Genomic DNA, 19,512 nt, shown 5'->3' with positions numbered 1-19,512 from the left:
ATCAATTTTTGTGAAGTCACTGATCAAGTTACTGATTTCTCACAATAATTAGGAAACAGATAAATATCAACATGCAACATATGATTTATATAAATCGCTGCCATTATTCACATTCTTCAAATGATTACTTTTTCTACATTCCAAGATCAGAATGTCACATCACTGCTAGACTTTTTTTTTTTTTTAATAGGCCCCCAAGGGCATCTTGTTGCCCTTGGGGGCTACCTGGTGCTCATGCACACTACGTTGGTACCTTGGTACAGCTCTTATATTGGCTATCCTTATGTAATATGGTGCAAGTGGTCATAATGTCATGGCTGGTCGGCGTATATCTAACATTCTCCCTTCACTGACACAAAGGTAGGCGTGTACTGTACTGCAAGCTGTGGGAAAAATGACATCATCCCAGTGTCCAGATCCTGCAGTTACCTCATTCTGCCACGGGATGGAGACACTTCCTGTGACAAACTTGTGGTAGAAGTCGTCATCGGTGGGGTCAAGGTTCACACCTTTGACAGTGGAGAACTGCTCGATATCAAGGACATCTTTGCAGTACACAGCCCGAGGCTAACAGAAGAGGGAAGACCAGGAGCATGACGTGAAAAAAAAAAGCTGTCAAATTTTAACCCCCAGGGAACGGTTCATTGGAAATGACTCAAATAATAATCTTGATTAATCAAGCCCATAATAATCAATGGGGAAATCCCAATTCCACTGTCACCGTGGCCCCAATTACACACCAGTACAATCGTGCACAGCAACAGATGAGCATTCTGTACTAGCAAATATTGGTTTAACCTCTGAGGACCGTTACATTCTCTCTGCCAATCTATTTATAAGAATGAAAAATAAACAATTCTCTGGGTGAACAGCTTCTCTTTCAAGAACAGTGCAACTTCACCACTGCATAGTTCTACTACTCCATTTTCATTTCTGTGAGAGATTTTTTTTCTTTCATGCAAGTCAGTTTAATTTTAGATTTAAAATAAAATCACATCCAAGGCCTTTTTTTAAAACCACCCAGAAAGATTTGCTAAATAGTTGGTAAGTGAAGTGCAGTGGTGACAAGGTGATTTTTTTTTTCTTGTATACGTGTGTGTGTGTGCGCGTGCGCACGCGTGCTGCTCTTACATCTGGGCTGAAAGGAGGTTCTAGCATGTTCGCCTCCAATCGTTTGAAGTTGATGTTCCTGAAGATCGAGTGTTGCTTGACCTCTATGGCGCCGCGACCCTGACAACCGAGACGATTTTTAGGATCTTTAGCCAGGAGCTAGTAGGAGGGAGACAAACAAAAATGATCATCAGATAGATTATGTACTCGGACATTAATGCTGACTGACCCAAAGAAGTAGAAAACAAAAGGTAGGGCAAGTGAGCCCAATGTTATACTCGAGGTTTTATTCTGAAACGCATGCATGTACACTAAATGGCTTGCAGGTCACCCTCTTGACTAAATGTATCTGACTGCACAAAATTCAATGAAGCCCACCAATGCATAATAACTCACGCAGTCAAAGGTTAATGCAACACAATGACGACTAGAAGGACTGCTGCTGTTTGAGAGCGTGCATATATTTCCCTCCACACCTCCTCCAGCACAGAGGGCTTCATGAAGTGGATGAGTGCAGTTTTCCACCACACCTCTCCAGTTCACCTTTGTTTAGTTGTGAGTGCACTACTCTCCCCCAGTTTCCCTGTCACTTTCTGCTTTCAACTCACGTCACCTGACTATTTTAGGCTGCCTTCTTATTTTTGTGAATTTATTTCTAATATGTAAATGAATGAAGATGCAAATTCATTTGTCTCTTCGCCTATGACAACAGTTGTTAGCAACAAATCAAAACAAAGCCAATAACAGACCCCCCCAAAAAATTGCATAATCATTTGAAAATAAGTGAGAAAAAGCTAATCTCTTCCATGACTTCTTCCCCATCCCCTACTTTTCTCCTCCATTAATTTTTTTTTTGTACAGAAACCTTTCTTCTTCTTGCCCTCCCCACTCATCCTCCCCCTGGGGAGTCGTCTAATCTATTGAACCTCAGGTCAGAATGTTCCACAGCAGGACGCAAATAAACGTTTCATCCGCTCTGGCTCCCAAACAGATATGCTCAGTAGCTCTCTCTTGGTCCACTGATGAGTGGGTTTGCAGGGAAAATTTATTTACGAAAAAAAAACGGAATACATTGACATGGCTACAAATGCCCCAATGCATACAAGCAATTTAAAATTCAGTTCAGCTCATTTCAGCATGGTTTCTGACAGTAAACTCCAGGGGAAAATTGTGTTGCATGTGTGTGTGTGTGTGTGTGTGTGTGGAGGGGTCAGTATGACATCACACAGAGGGGTCAGGTGGACTGTATCAGCAGCCGACAAAGGGCAACAATGAAGGCTATCTGGCCGTCTGCTGTGTGTTGTTTTGTGTGCGGCTGTTAATTAAAAGAACACAAGCTTTGTTCGAGTTACATTTAGTGTATTTCAGCCTATTGTGCTATCGATCGCCTCATCAAACTACTACAATGTGTGTACTGTGTAGCTGCATTCTTTAGATTGCTTGCTCTACTTTCCATAAGACTGATGAAAGGATGCCAAGCAGTGACACGGTATACACTATTTTGGTGGCCTCCACAATTTTCTCAAAATGCAAAGTGTATACCATACTGGGCTGAGAGTGCTGTATATCTTGGCATCATATACTGACAACAACTTACCAATTATAATAAATTTGAGTCAATTCCTGGAATCCCTTCCCACCCCATTTAAAAAAAAAAATTATGTCATTAAAAGCATTAATGCCAGGACCTTATTTGCTGCAAATAAGGCAAAACCTCAGCTAATTATTATTCTGCTGATAAATGACCATGCATTATACCACATAGCCAGCATACTGAACTGAAGTCACTACATCCAAAGCGAGAATTTCTTTTCTTTTTAACCACGCAACAAACAACCATAACTTTTATCCATTCACCCTCACCTGGCGGCAGATATCTTTTGCTTCTTCAGAGAATTTATCCGAGTACTCCTCCGGATCCTCACGCACTCGTCTGTCCACCTCCTCCCGCTTGACACGTTCCTTGCGCTTGCGAAAGGGTGACTGGCCTTGAATCATCTCAAAGATAAGACAGCCTAGACCCCACCAGTCTGGACTAACGGTGTAACTCTCATTCTGGATTACCTCGGGAGCTGTGGAAGGAAGGATGAAGAAAAACTGGAAATGGTAGTTTGACAGGGGTAGGGTCAAACTTATTGGCAGGGTGATACTGCATTTAAGAAGAAGTCCACTTCATACCCATGTAGCCAACAGTGCCTACTCTTCCTCTTATCGTCTCTCCTTCAGGAATTTGCACAGCAAGACCCAAGTCTGAAATGCGGATGTGCCCTAAGGAAGATGGACACATTTACAGTATATTACAACAAAGTAGGATTTCACAGAACTATGATAATAGGTCAATAAATTATTGACCTTAAATTATGATTTAACATAGATTTTAGAAGCTAAGCATTCAGAGGGAGCAAACTATGAAGATACGACTTAGCCCAGTACAAAATTGGATTCACTACGCTGCAGTGTTTGCACAAAATACACTGAATTTAGTCACTGTTGATTTACGGTACTCAATTCATTCTTACTGGCTTATTCTAAACAACGCCGGTATGCAAATTAGTCCCTCTTGCCAAACATAGATGATCTGAAAGAAGGAACAAGGACGTACCACGATCATCCAAAAGAATGTTTTCAGGTTTTAAATCCCTGGAAAAAGACAAGAATCAACATATTGAGACAGAACTTTTCATTTTGTAGTCATAAAATACGACACAACGGAAGATAACTTCAGTAATTAAGAGACAAGCAAACCATTCTGAATTTTGCCAGCTTATGAAATTTGCAATGCACCTAATTTACATAATACTGGCACAAGATTTTTTCCACAAATGACCTAGCAGCTAGCCTGGGCAGGCAGCCGCCATTTTAGGTGATGTCCAAAGTTCAGCCTCTGGACTACCGAGAAACATTATTATTTCAAAGCCAAAGGGTAAGCAGAGCTGCAGCATTCAAACAGACTAACCTTAGATAACAAAATTATCAGCACCTACGCAAATGTTCAGCTAAGACGGCGACGTGTCGTAACGTTGCACATCAGTCACCAGTCGACAGTCGCCTAGTCTTTCTATGCGGTGCCGGGTGTTAAGTGTTCCACCTTGAATACTAATAGCACCCCCAGATTTCTTTGTGATTTATTTAACTATTTACATTATCATTTTGACAAATGATACAATGCCAATCTAGTGTTTGAAGCTATTGATCGTGAAAGAGAGAGAGTATCAACTTGGTTAACTCCCAAGCCCGTCTTTGCTAACCTGTAGACTATTCTCTCACGGTGCAGGTCCTCAAGGCCACAGCAGATCTCAGCAGCGTAAAAGATGGCTCTCTGCTCATCAAAGCCAGAATTGCCCATGTTGTAGATGTGGAATTTTAAGTCACCACCATTCATTATCGTCAACACCAGGCACAGGGCATCCTTGGTCTCATAGGCATATGCTAAACTAACCTGGAAAAGGGGCAAATTGGGATAGAGGTGGCAAGGAGGACGAGAAAGGAGTTAGGACAAATAGGGGTGGAAGACATAGAAAGAAAAGAGGAGGTAAGAGACGAGGGGCAGAATCATTATAAACCATTCACATGCCAACATACGGTTCAGTATATGATTCATAATGTAATGTAGACTTTTTTTTTGCCAGAATAAGAATTTATACTCAGCGACTGAAAACTCCCAGACATTAATAATGTTTTTTAAGGTATGTAATTCAGTCTTCCAGATATGCAATAGATAGACAATAGTAGAGACAACGAGCCACAGCTGTAACGAAGTAAAAATGGAAAAAAGAAATGGAGTTGGATTTTTGTTGTTGTTCATTCATTATAGAATACAATCCAGAAGAAAGTAAGGACAGAGGTCTGATGTGATAGATCTTGGATAAGTGGGCCCCGGTGAATAGTCTAGGTTGAAGTTCATCCCAATGTGTTTGATGAGATTAGAGGTGTAACCAAAAAAAAGAAAAAAACATTTGAATTGGAAAATAAGTTTAGATTTAAAAGATGTGACTGCATTAAAGCAAAACCAATCTTGACACTTTAAAAAGAAATCGAGCCATGTATCAAATCATCTTTTATTGGAGAGAATGAATTGAATAAAAGCCACAACAGCTAAATTTAGCCAGAAAACTAATTTCTACAGATATTGTCCACTTCGTATGAATAGCCGCGCGTCTTCATGTTACAACATGGCATATTTGCAAAGAAAGAAGTCACGCAGATGGATTGCTAAAAACGTTGATTTACCCGTAACACCATAGACACTAACCTCCCCCCAGAACAACGCCCCAAAACGTCTCTCAGACTCTCTCTTGTTGTCATATGATGCCAATTTGTCATCGCGCTTTGTCAGGCAGCGATACACATAACTGCGTGGCAGTGTAGCCTTTGGAAACCCGTTTACCGTTAACGTGTTTGGGAGACACAAGGGTTGTCACGCCGTGGCCAGAAATGCTATTTCCAGTCATCCGTTGCCACCAATGGTGGGAGTCGGTCGACACCAAACAAAAAAGAGAGATCGAGTTGTAGGGCAGAGATGGCAGAATTTTTGGCACTTATTTCATATGCTCATTTAATTCAACTCAAGATGTTTATTATTTTCACTCTATGATCATCTATATTTGCTCCTACACAGCCGCGTACCGCGTATGCACACAAGCTGATGTGTTTCTCAGGCAGCCAGTGTGCGCACTCCAACCGCAAACGGCTGATGAATATTCAGTATGAGGGTGGACTCATGACAGTTTCATTGGTCCACTTTTGATGTGTACGGTAATTTCAGTGGTCAAATGTGACGAGACATTGGGTAAACCTTGTGAACCTCATCAGTAAAAATGTTGAAATAAAACACAGTGCATGAAAAACCGCATGGTTCAAAGCGGCTTAGAGTTTGGAAAATACGGTAACTCATTGCATCATTCTCTCTCAAACATGTTGAATAGAAATCCCACTGAATCGAACCGAATCGAAATGCTCCATTTTAGAATTAAACCGTCTTTAAATCACGCTGTGTATCGAGATACTTATGGAAACATGTTTCACTGGAGAAATGCACACCCCTAGATGAGGTTCTTCCAAATCCATCTCAACCAACCATGCCTTTTGGACAATGCTTAGTTCATTGGTCAAGACAAAACAGAAGGCAGGTTTTGCCAAACTGATCCCACCAAGGATGAACTTTTTTTTTTTCTTCAAAATTACTGGTTAAGATTAAGATTTAGAGATTTGAGAGCTCAAGACCAAGCTCTGATTGATTTATGATCTAATGTAGAGGCTCTCTCTCAATCCATTTGTCAATGAATTTTAAATGTCAAGACCAAGGTTGAGTTACAAAGAAGCATCTTTTTCCCTCCGTATGCTAATATCTTCCCTTCTTCTTGAGCTCTCTTTTCCCCCTCATTATTCCCACCAACCGTCCCTTCACTCCCCTGAGGGTCAACGACATGCTGGGTATTGTGTATGTTTGAGTGTATCAGCGTTGTACAAGCAGGATATTACAGCCATCGGGAGGAATCCCATCTGCTTTAGAGAAGGTCGAAAGTAACTTTCCACAAGAGGGTGTGGGAAAATCCCTGTGAGATATCATGGGCACCCCCAACAAACAAAGCATTTCGGGGGACAGCAGGATAAACAAGACACTACCAGTCTTTGGCAACTGACCCCTCTTGTTTATTTTGGCAGGAGAGAAGACAATGTTTCCTGAAAGCAAACATATTTTAGTGTCCAATTAATATTTTCAGAGCTGTCTTCAAGAGCTCTTTCGGAAATTAACATCTGATTTAAAAGAGAGCTTTTCATTTAAAATCGATTTTGGGCAAGAACGATGGTGTTTTTCAATCGTCTTGTCTTGGATTTGGAAGGTGATCAATGTGGCACCCAAGTTAGTCAAGTGAGCAGCTCTTTGCTGAACTGCTGGCAATGGGGTGGCCAAAGTTAAGAAATTTCCTGATACACACATTACATGCGGCAACGAGTTAAAACGTGAAAACATCAGGTAACAATATCTATTGACTAATAGAGAGCACCGATCAAAAAGACAAAGAACAGGAGAGAGCGATGAGGGGTTTCAGAGAGCACTTGACTCTTCTCCTTGCTACTGCTGTTTGGTCAGTGTTGCTTGGCAACAGAGCAGCTCTTCTAGATAGAGAGGTACATGACGAGTCATCAGTTCTGCCTGAAGCACAGAGAACGAACACACAAACGTGCGCGAAAAGAGCCATGTCAATCCCAGGTGACACAAGCTTGTAAGGGTCGGCAACAAGCCCACTCCATTCTCCTTGCGTGTGCGTGCGTGTGTGTGAGTGAGCAGCATGACTCACTCTGGCAAGACAGTCAACATAGCTCACCTATCATCACAATGTAACAACTCAAACAACTATTGGCTTTAAATGGAGAACATGGAGACGCTCTGCCATAAACTTCAATGTGAATAAGCTGCGAGCAGTCACGCTGTGTTTCATGGACCCAAACCACATTAGACACAAAATGGAAATTAGCATTTTTTTGATAATAGTTTTTGATCCCATTTGGAAGCTTAACTATAGGGGTGTTCACACGGCACACATTTGCTCCGGTGCTGCACCGATGTATTTTGTGGCGATATATTTTACACCGGAGCAAATTTTGTGGAGCGGTCACACGTACAAAGCCGCTGAGCGTGTTAACTCCGGCGTAGCACCGGTGCAGCGCCACTTGCGGTCACACGGCAGTTTCTGCAATGTTGCAAAACGATAGAAAACCCAAAAGGCAAGGTACCGCTACCAGCCATGTCTTGTGTCGTTATTAAACAAACACATGACGGTACAACAGAGCACGAAAGCAACGCATTCTCACCGTAGGTAATCAACTCTTCTCACGCATAGCAAGGCTACTCCCCCCCGCAAACGAGCATTTGCTCCGGAGCAAATTGTAGCGTTCACACATACCATTTTACATCGGTGCTGCCCTGCAAACGAGCATTTGCTGGAGCAAATTTAATTTGCTCTGGAGTAAGCCGTTTTCAGGGGCTACACCGGCGTAACTTTGCACATGTGCACACTCTACTGGCGCATCACCGGCATAGCACCGGAGCAAATGTTGCTGTGTGAACACCCCATTTGTTTCAATAGAAATAATGACACATCTGTTATAATAACCTTGTCTGTAAAACAATAATTCTAACAAGAAAAATACTGTCATGGTCAAGTTTCCTTTCCTATTGAGTCAGATTTTTAAGGGGCACCTGACATTGAAAAAATAACAAAGGTTAAACGTACATATCCCCGACTTAATTTGAGAAGCAAAGCCATTAATTACACTCGCCTTTACGTTTCCAGATGTTCCCTTAGGCTAAGGCACATTCCTGACCCTCGATGCTTTGGCCCAGCACACAAGAAATGGAAAGCTTGTGGACTCTCAAAAAAAAGTGTTCAAACTTGCTCTTCAAGTGGCAGCCAAATATGACCACTTGTTCTTGACTATGCCTCAGTTTATAGAATTGCTCAGTCGTAAAATCAGCCAAATGAAACAGCACTATTAAAAGCATTCGGCATGGTGGTACAGAGGCAGGTTAATGATTTTTAGAAAGGAGTGGTTTAGGTTCTGTTACACATACTCAAAGGGACCCACTCGACTGCTTTCGTCTGCACTCTGTGTGCAGTGTGTTGTGGGCCACCAAATTCCATCAAAGACTCAATGTCACTGCAACAAGACACACAACTCTTTTCTGAAGTAAACATGCAGCGCTGTTGTCAATCTGCAGACACTGTTATTTAGCATACAGTATATATGCATTCATATTTCGGGATGGTATCGATCTTAACCTAAGTTTTTTTTTTTCTTTCAAAAACGGTTCAGTAAAACATAGAAGAGTCTTTATTAAGAGTGTAAGTTTCCCTCTCGGACGAAATTAATTGATTGCTTTGCACTTGAACTGAAATCAGTACCAATGTCATATTCACCAAGAAGTCACATTAAATAAGCATTTTACAGGCATTCCCATAATGTAACCATTTTTTATAAGCATTCCCATAAGATAAACTGCAAATGAAATAAAAGTGAGCATGTTTGCAAAATCCTCATCAGCAGTACATCTGCAGCCTAGAATTACCTGCAGCTGCTCAAAATTACCATGTGGCATGTGATTTGTTTTCACATGTACAGTTTCATTCCATTCGCTTTCTTTTCACTGGACCTGAGAGGCACACTGAAAACTGTGGAGATCAAAATGCAAAATAGCTACAGTATGTATTTGATTGCTGATGAGGATTTTTTTGCAAATATGCCATTTGTTCCATTTGTAGTCACACACACACACACACACACACACACACACACACACACACACACACACACACACACACACACACACACACACACACACACACACACAATACAATTTGCTTGAAAGATTGAATAAGAAAAAGGTAGTACTTACTACAAAACTACTGTTAACTTTTTCTAAAATTCGTTTTTCGTTTAGTGCCATTGCTTCACCTTTTCTTTTCTTCACTCGTTTCTTTTCCAGCTTTTTACAGGCGTACATCTTACCGGTGGCACGTACTTGGCAGGCACAAACCTGGAAATAACAAGTAGCAAGGACACAAAAACAAACAAGTTGGTGTTAGAGAGTAAGTCAACATGAAACCACAGGATTTTACTATATTCAATTGAGTACGCTCATGAAAGGTGTCGTGTCACCCCTAAGGCTGCGTTCAGACTGCAAGCATATCTGATTCCAATCAGATTCCTCTTGTACAAATTTGATATGAAACTAACTCCAGAAAGTGGTCTCAATCCATCTTGCAAAAATCCAGATTTTATGTTTGTGACTGTTCAGACTACAAAAGAGGTATCCAGTTTCAATCTGGATGGGCTGAAATTTGGATTTTAGCTGGCAGACTGAACAAGGCCGAAAGGTTACTTAAAATGAATTCACCACTGCATCAGTATAAATGTTATTTTGAAGACACTCACCTCACCAAATCCACCTTTTCCTAGTACTCTGTAATGTCTGAAGGTATTTTTGGTTACTGGTTGCCTAGAATGGAAAGATAGGAAGAATGACAGCTAAGTCATGTGAAGCTGGAGACTGAACAATACACTAATTTATTATGATTTATTCACACCACTTCAGTTTCCTGCCATGATGCAAATTATCATTCATTATTAAATATTCAAACAGCGTCAGCAATAAGAAGTGCCACCCTTGTGTTTTGAGTAGAAGAAGTAGAAGAGACTGCTTGCCTTTCCTTTATGGTTCAAGCTCTTTAAAACATTGACAGTACATTGCCTGTGAGAATTCTGAGAGATGAGCATTTCATACAAGGGCAACTGTGCATCATAAATGCGCAAGAGGAGTCGGGGCTTTACATCAACCTTTACACTCATAGAACTCATGCTACGAAACTTTCTCAGTTGGTTGCACCAGGGCATTTGGCAACACCCATTTTTTTGTGAGGGGGCACAGCTAGACCATCCATGGTGATGAAAAGAGTAATCTTTTGATTTGCTTAACAGGACACAACCCCTGGAGATGTACTGACCGGTATATTATGAACAAAGATCATTAAGACAAGTATATTGGGAGTGAATTCCTAAGTTGCTAGCTTCTTATGCTAGCTGCTAGCTAGTAAACAAGTCAACAGCTGACATATGCTAGTTACTCGGGGGGAAAAAAGTTAGGTTATGTGTGTGTTTTTGATTGATTTCTTTGTAAATTGGTATGCAGTTAAAGTTGTAAATAGTCAGAAGCATGGTGAGTTCCTTCATTACACTCATCAGTCATGACAATTATTAATTGGATGTCTAATTGCTTCTGACTCGGTAATGTATGGCCAGGTAACTAATGTCAACCAACATGAAGGAAAGAGGTTCCACCTTATTTCTCACAGACCTTAGAGGCCTACAATGTAGTAGGATCTTAAAGCATTTAATTTCAGTTTATGAAGGACTTGAAAATTCTGGTTAAAACGGTTAAAATGTCCAACATTAGCTTTGTCTGGACAGAATATCAATGTTTTTCCAGTATCATAATTGTATTAAGTAACCGTTCTGATGCAACAACCTACAGTAAATAAGCACAGTGGATGCTACACAACAAGACTAACTTCTTACCTCTCCAACCATTTCCACTGCAGGAAGCGAGAGAAGTACATGGACTCCTGGTAGGAGGAAAATGGTGCGCCACTTAGATAATCACGAACTATTCTGGGGAGATATAGAAATGTTTTGATCAAGGAAGAAATGTTTTAGACAATTTTTGACAAATACATTTGACAGCAGCAATGTTTTAACGAAAATACAAATATATTCTATAAAAATCACTGTGTGTAGGTCAAAGGATTTAGCGAATTGGCTTCATGCTACATTGGTGGAAAAGGTGGCAACACAGAACTTTCTTGAAGGTGTCAACTGTCACTAAAAGTTAACTTGACCCTGGATATCTGGCATGTGTGTGATGTCTTCAACTGCTTTGACTACATGGTGATTAAATACCTAGAAGGTCAAGAAAACCCTTATGTTTCCCATTCCAAAAGTGTTATGAATGCATTGCAGCGCGCACACACAAATGTTTTACAATATTTATTATCGTTCTAGAAACATAAATAAAAAATGAAAAAAACTCAGCACTAAATAAGAACTTTTCACTAAGTAAGAAAAAAGGTGCTCTACAACAAAAAAAAAAACCTTTCTTCAAACCATCTGAAGTGCCTGCTGTTTTCCTAGTCTAAAAATACGTTAAAAAAACACACTCATATGGAAAGGAGACTTTCCCTTGCACATTTTGCGAGTATTTCATAGCTAAATAAGATGAGGAAACTGTGGTTGATATTGGCTCCAGATGTGGTAGAATTTCCACAAAAGTAGCACCATGACTGCTTTGTAAAAGCAAACAGATATGTCATCACAGATCCCAGTAATATATGACATCAATGTCGGCTCTCTTTTGTGAGAAATATTCTTCACATTGCAGATATGAAAGGTTTTGTCTGTGAAGATGATATCTCACTCAGGGATTGCATGTTTAAGAGAATTTGGTTTTTTTGTCAGGGTTCATAAAAGGTTGAAAATGTTTGCAAGAATGTTAGCAAGAAATGGAAAATGGACCAAGCAGTGACGGAGGTGGAATTTGTCTGTGAGTATAATTGCCACTAAACGGGTCAAGCACCGACGGACCGCTCAGTCAATCACTTGAGGGACGCCCGTTTTGCTGACAACTAACAGAAACACTCCAGGCCCCGCCTGTCTAATGTCTGTGTTCACGAGGTTCAATCCAAGCAGGTTGCTTCCATTGACTATGTATGGACACGTGTTGAGCTTCCTGTACAGTCGGTGGCAGTGGGCACCAAAGATCTATAATCCGCCAATGTAACAAAAAGACGAAGGAGAAGAAAAATAAGAAAAATTCAACGACGAAGTATTTATAGCCAGGAGTGCGACTTGGATTGGATTTTACCCTGGGCCTCAAGGCGGAGTGGGATTCTGGGTAAGGTCAGCCATTTTAAACTCAACGGCAACGAGACTGACTGACATGAGGGAACCTGGCGTGTTTGATTGTGAACTTGCTCAGCTGTTCATTTCGGACACAGAAGATTAGGACTTTATGGGTTTGAGGATGACGATTAATAAAAAAATAAAAATAAATAACGTGAGTACAATGTTAAATACATCAAAGTACATCCAAACTCAGTTTTGCCCCTGCTGCCGTTTTAAAAACATATGCTAGCGTGCATGGATGCTACCATATATTTTTTATCTAGCATATGTTTTACCACGCCTGCGTACAATGATACAGTGCATCTTGTGCATGTCTTAAATACAGAAATAGCAACTGTATCTGACAGTGCGCCTTTTAATATGGTGCGCCATATGGTCGTGAAAATAAGGTAGCGATATACTGACTGGAAGACCAGTGAAATTTACTGACCAAAGCAATGACTTAAATGCAGTTGAAATAACATGAGCGATTGACGATTACAGTTTGGCTCAGGCCGCTGACAATCACGAACCGGCAACATTCTGTCGATTGCCCAGCCTTGCTTTACGAACCCTGATGAAACCCCCAAATTTGCTATATTCACAAGCAGTTATAAGCATTCACTGTTCAGTAAGATACGAGCTTAAAGCAGGAACCGATATTGGTCATGAGAAACTATTGTTATGTGGTGATCTGCTCTATAACCACAAACATATATAACTGTGTTTGTTACACAAACAGCATGTTTTGGGGATACCAGGTTCTGGTTGCAACTCTCCCCTTCCGCAATAAAGTTATATTATCAAAGCTCAGTTATCAGGTCAATAGACAAGACTTTGTCTTAGAGGTTGCAACAGTCCACAGACATTTAGTGAGGGAGGAGTTGAGCAGGGGTTGGCTGGGTGCCCAGCCCCTGACAGACACCACTGGGAGCAGAAATAAACATTGCTACAATATGGCTATTGTTTGAGGAAGGCAGAGCAAGAGGAAAAGAAGAGAGGAAAAAAATAGACACGTTAATATGTGCGATATGGACAAGCCTACCTGTTTGAACTTGGCATGACAAAAAGTTGCACAGCAATGCAGGAAAACCCGTGAGTGAACAAATAATTTCTGGTCAGCAACCAACCGTGAAAATGTCATGCTTCCAGGAGCACCATGCTTTCCTTTGGGCTTTCCCACAGAAAAAAAGATGAATTGAGAAAGAATTCTGTATTGAAGTCAAAGTTCCACCAGGGATTATAAGTAAAAATAGTGTGCTGGTACCATTTTGAAACGCTAACAAATATTGTGTTGTTCCATGTTTCTGCACTGCGCTGTTTTGCCACCCACTTATAATTTATTTAAACTTTATTTATCAGGTAAGGCAATCGAGACCAGATTCTCATTTGCACTGCCAACCTGGCTGGAGACAACAGTGAACCAATGCAAAATAAATCAAACACAATCAAATACATCCCCAACTTGTCATTGTATTGATTTTTAGTTTTGCTTCCTATAATGGTTTTCTGAAACAGCTTAGCACACTGAAAATTCTGGAGTACATTTTAAAATGCCTACCAGAATTTGTGTTTACAGTATATGCATGTGTTCTGGGAGTCTTGTGTGGATGCCTCTGGAAATTTGAATTTTTAAAATGATTGATTTCACTGATTGTGGGTGATTAAAGAAGCCAAAATTGGAATGGACATGTGTTAAAATACATTTTACCAGTGTCATAAAAGTAAACAGTACAAATTATCCTGAGTGTTGTCTTGGTATACAAATGGGAGAAAATTTTAGCAAGTGAAAAAAAAAAAAGTGTGGCAAATTCCAAATCAAGTCATGTGATGAGAAGCAAGTTCAGTCTTATAATCCCCGGTTTGTTTGCTCCTGGCTTGCAACACCAGCAGCTGAAACACCTGCAAGTGTGCGTGTGTGTACACGAGTGTCTGCGTGAACACTGAAGCTGCAGTTGTTTTCATGCCAGCCATCCGGATGATCTCTTTGCCCAATGAACTTTTTCCCCTTTTTCAATCACTTTTCCTCTTTGTGGGTGTATGTGTATGTGTGTAAAACTGCACAGCAGGTGCCAGCTGCCTCATCGTCACTAGTGACAGGATGCACACAACACAGTGTGCAAACACAAACCGTGAAGGAGAGCGGTTCTGCTGCTGCCACTAAGCTGCGAGGGCGCAGACTCGTCATACAGAAAGCCTCTGACAAACATTCCTTTTCATTACAAGAATATATCCATTCTAAAAGAGGAAGTTCAGTTAGACCCATGTTACATCGCCTTAAAAAAAAGTAATCCAAAGGGCCATACAAGTGGAGAAAACTTACTTGGTGCAGTCATTGAAGAGCTCCTTACAAGGACTCTGTTCAAGTCTCTCCCGGCAGCCAGCAACCACGTCTTGGGGTATGCCTGGCAGATGGGCTGCCGACTTGAAGGGGGCAACAGAAAGAACTCTGACAATGGGCATTACACAGGGGCCAGGTACACAAATGCCACCATGCAGAATGGCTGGATTGAGTATGAACATGAATTACCCCATTATTGAAGTAAGTGTCTAAAACATTCAATCCGCAGTCCCTCCGCTTCTCATCGGGAGCTAGCTGATACATGGCCTGTCAGGAGAACACAGGCAAGAGCACACGCATTACAACAATCCCCACTAACACTGACATTTTGCATACCTCGACAGATAGGGTGAAGGAATCCATTGAAGGCCGGAAGACAGAGAGGAGAGATACAAAGAGGAAAGAAGGAGAAGACGAGAGGGTCACAGGATATCATGAAAGAGAAGTCACACTGAGTGGGCCCTCACACATATCAGCGGGAGAGGCCACTGTGGTTTTACAACTGGAGGTCAACTGGCACAGCTTTTAAGTCTTTTTTTTGCCACAGGATGTGCATGAGTAATGGGGAGTCCTGCGTCAACAGTCTTGACATCATCCCAACATTGCACACGTCAGAGGCCAGCTATGGAAACTCAAAGAAGTACCGAGTACCATGACTAGCAGCGGCAACTCTGCTGTGAGGTCTGTGAGGGAAGTGACACACAAGATGGTATTGTTTTTCTTTCATTGTAATCAGTATTTTTTTGTTTGCAGATCACTTGCAAAATTATCGTGGACAGAGAAATTTGTCTCACAACATTTAGACTGCAGTAAAAAGTATTTGCTCTGCAATTTCTTTTTATGCAGTTTTACCCAATGTAATGTTGAAGATCAAACAAATTAAAATGGCAGATAACCCATTTGCTGTAAACATAAAATTCAGTTTTTATCGGGTAAATGTATTTTGGGGAGGTAAGTCAGAGCTACCCGCCTCTGTGTGGAAAAGTATTTGCAACCTAAACCTAATAACTGGTTGGGTTCAAGTCTCGGCATTGACTAGGCCACTTCAGAACCATCATGTTTTGTTTTTCTATTCAGAAGTTGACTAGCTGGCGTGTTTTGGCGGTGTCCTGCTGCAGAATACAAATGCGCTTCAGCTTGATGTCGCAAACTGATGGCTGAACATTCTTCTTCAGGAGTTTCTGGTAAAGAGGAGAATTAATGGTTCAGAAGTCATCTAGGTCCTGAATGAGCAAAGCAGCCCTAGACTATCGCACTACAACCATGTTGGACTATGCGTATGATGTTCTTTATTTGTAATTCTGTGTCACACTAAACTAGATGTAACACGACACACCCCTTCCAAAAAGACCATGAAATCAGGTAAAAAATGTTTTGCATAATTACGACACGCTTTTATGTTATTTGTCATCAGCGGTGTTTCTCGCCTTGGGACTGCCATGGATGCCATTTTCACCCAGTCTCTTCCTAATTGAGTCATGAACAACACTGACATTGACTGAGTCAATAATAATAAGAAGAAAAAGAAAAATAATAATACATTTTATTTATAAGCGCCTTTCAAAACACTCAAGGACAATGGAGGCCTGCTGTTCTATAGATGTTCTGAATTCCGTTGTGACCTCCTGAATGAGTCATCGCTGTGCTCTTGGGGTAACCTTTGAAATCCTCCCACTCAAGGGAAGATTCACCACTGAGCCATGTTTCTCTCGCTGTGGATAATGGCTTTCACTGTGGTTTGCTGGAGTCCTGAAGTTTTAGGAATGGATTTGTTCTCCTTTCGAGACTAATTGGTGTAATTTACTATTGGTTCTTGAATTTGTTTGGATTGTGGTATTTTGTTGCAGCTATTTGAGATCCTTTGGCAAACGTCATTTTGTCAGACAAGTTCAATGTAATTGATTTACTGAGTGAACAGATCGGGAGGTAATCCAGTTTGGGCGTGATCGGTGAAAAACTCTTGAACAACCGTGATTAGCCACAGTTAATTCATGATTTAACGAAGGAGGTGTGGGGGCAAGTGCTTTTTACAGGCAGCTTCAAATAGAAATCAGAAAGCTGGCCTTTGTCTAAGTCAGTATTCTTCAGTCTACTGGTTGTTCAGCAAATGGTGGGCAATTGGCTAGCACATCTGCCTCACAGTGCAGAGGTGTAGGGCTTGATTCCAGCACTGGTCTTCCTGTGTGGAGTTTGCATGTTCTCCCCGTGCCAGCGTGGGTTTTGTCCAGGCACTCCGGGTTCCTCCCATATTCCAAAAACATGCATGGCAGATTAGTGGAACACTATAAATTGACCCGAGGTGTGAGTGTGACCGCGGATGCTTGTTCGTCTCTGTGGGCCCTGCGATTGGCCGGTAACCGGTTCAGGGTGTACCCCACCTACTGCCTGAAGACAGCTGGGATAGGCTCCAGCACCCCCCGTAACCCTTGTGAGGAAAAAGTGGATTAGAAAATAGATGGATGGATGGTTGGTAAGAGCCAAACTTGTTCCAGCAGACTTCGACAAGCAAAACACATTTCTAACTTCACACATTATTATATTCTGAACTTGTATAGTATTGATGGCTTTCATAATTAATAGTGATGGAATTAAGAGGTATATTACGTCAAGTAAAGTCCCTAAAGCCCATGTATCAAATGCACAGCCCATCGCTGGTTTCATGTCGGGAGTCAGTGTAGACACCACTTCAATCTTTTTTTTAGTTTTTCTTCTTTTTTGTTCAGAAACAAGCTCACCTAAACATCCAACAGACTCTCGATCATGCAAATGACATGAAATCTTTATTAATTTTCATCTTATCATGAAAAATGATATGGAGTGAAGGTATTCAAACGTTGGAAAATAAATTTTACATTAACATGATTTGCTCCTGTTTTCATTTGCTGCATACCTCTGGGGACCCAAACATAGTCTTAGGCCTGTGTTTGCCTGCTCCCCTAAAGGATGTGGGCTTGACCTCATGAATGAGTGCTTGGAGGAAGAGGAGGGGTCCGTTTTCTGACTGCCCATCTCTGTCACTAATTGCCTCCTTCATTGACCCCGTTCTCACCCAACCAACACCCAATGTTATTGCCAAGATCAGCTAAAGCAGTGGTGTCCAACCACTGGTCTGCGGACCAGTATCGGGCAATGGCCCATTTAGGATCAGGCCGCACAAAAACAGACCTGTGAGCTGTGAGCCAATTTACTCTCATCGGAGTCCCCCTTCTAACATTGGTTTGCAAGTTGAAATACAAAGAATCGGCCAATAATTGAAAGAAAAATCAGTAAACAGAAAGTAATAGTAACAAATTGACCAAATGTACAGCTAAACGCGCAGCTGAATGGCAGCCATGACTTCCAAAGATGAAGCTGTTTTGATAAGATAAGTTCCTTCCCAAGCAGTATCTCCGGAGCGACGTGGAGGAGGAAGCCGTTGTGCATGGTATGTCGTCAAAAACAAGGCAATACACAAAAGCTGTTGAATCATTTAAACAAGTACCACCCAAGTGATCAAGTGGAAAGCATGAAAATGTGAGCAGAGTTTGCACAGCCTGACCACTTAAACATTAGCAGTTTAGTTGCTAATAACTAGCCATCAGCCACCGGATGAAAGCAGCAATCAATCGTGTCATCTTTTGATCAGTCACATTTGCAAGCAGTCATGATGCTAACGCCATATGTTGGGTCATAACTTAAAAAAGTTGCATGTTTACATTCTAAGGCGGTTTTTTTTTTCATTCTTGATTGGGACATTTCTTTGTAGTTCACTGTGTCATTTTACTTTATGACAGAAAAATTAGGTTGTTGAAAATCTTACCACAGCATCCATGAATTCGATGCAGCGCTTCAGCTCTGGCCTGGTGTCACAGTACTGACGAAATAGAAGCCGACCAATGGGCTGTTTCTCACATAGACTGGTATAGTCCCTTTCTGAGTGGAAGAAATAAGTACGTACAGCGAGAATTGATTGTCAATGTGTTTCTGTGACATTCCACAACACATTCAAATGCCAAACAAAGTCACCAAATAAAACAAAAGGCATGCTTTAGTTACCGGTACATAAGAACAAGTATACAACATAATTTTGCAGTAGAGCTATTTTTCTGTCTGCTTTTCCTTTTCTTCTGATCTTGATGGTTGTCAGCCCTAAAACACACTTTCTTACCTTCTTCTAAAAAAAAAAAAAACTCTCTGGCCAACTTTGAAATAATGCAGAAACCATTTTGGAGCCACTTCATTTCCAACATTTTGTTGATCATGCTGAGGAAAATTTATTGAAAATAGCCCACAAAAAAGTAAGCACAGACAGTTATTACAGAAACAGGAGAATATATATATATATACATATATATATATACACACACACACATACATACATATATATATACAGTATATATATACTCACTGTAAAAACAGAAAATCATGGGTGTTTACATGCATGCAATCTGTGCAAGAGGGCTCATCTATTCTGACCAATGTACAGTATGTCCATCTGTGCTGTACAGCCACCAGGACCAAATGAGGAAGAAGCCAGGACTTATCATGTCACAAGCTGAAAAAAACGCATGCATATATAAAGACATAATAAGGACATATTATAAAGGAAAACATTCACACGTGTTTCTAGAGGTATGAAGAGG

General features: G+C 41.0%; 1 protein-coding gene across 4 annotated transcripts in view; it reads right to left on the bottom strand.

Moving 5' to 3' along the window:
* The window catches only part of grk4 (G protein-coupled receptor kinase 4), a 52,373-nt gene that overhangs the window by 3,843 nt on the left and 29,018 nt on the right, over positions 1 to 19,512 (bottom strand). For 3 of the 4 annotated variants that reach the window (XM_086120811.1, XM_086120810.1, XM_086120812.1), the window contains exons 3-14: positions 18,690 to 18,802; positions 15,080 to 15,157; positions 14,873 to 14,973; positions 11,188 to 11,280; positions 10,048 to 10,111; positions 9,509 to 9,649; positions 4,359 to 4,549; positions 3,713 to 3,750; positions 3,289 to 3,378; positions 2,974 to 3,182; positions 1,132 to 1,269; positions 430 to 567 (exon numbers count right to left, since the gene is read on the bottom strand). In XM_086120811.1, coding sequence (XP_085976937.1) covers positions 430 to 567; positions 1,132 to 1,269; positions 2,974 to 3,182; positions 3,289 to 3,378; positions 3,713 to 3,750; positions 4,359 to 4,549; positions 9,509 to 9,649; positions 10,048 to 10,111; positions 11,188 to 11,280; positions 14,873 to 14,973; positions 15,080 to 15,157; positions 18,690 to 18,802 — 1,394 coding nt within the window. Of the gene's footprint in view, positions 1 to 429; positions 568 to 1,131; positions 1,270 to 2,973; positions 3,183 to 3,288; positions 3,379 to 3,712; positions 3,751 to 4,358; positions 4,550 to 9,508; positions 9,650 to 10,047; positions 10,112 to 11,187; positions 11,281 to 14,872; positions 14,974 to 15,079; positions 15,158 to 15,226; positions 18,667 to 18,689; positions 18,803 to 19,512 lie in introns of those variants that run through there. The other variant, XM_086120813.1, reaches the window with a different exon arrangement.

Source organism: Hippocampus guttulatus, chromosome 9, assembly GCF_054856545.1.
Source record: "Hippocampus guttulatus isolate MCC_2025c chromosome 9, RoL_Hgut_1.0, whole genome shotgun sequence".
In the NCBI taxonomy this organism is placed as follows: domain Eukaryota; kingdom Metazoa; phylum Chordata; class Actinopteri; order Syngnathiformes; family Syngnathidae; genus Hippocampus; species Hippocampus guttulatus.
The sequence above is the reverse complement of the archived record's forward strand: the minus strand, read 5'-3'. Positions and strand labels throughout refer to the sequence as shown.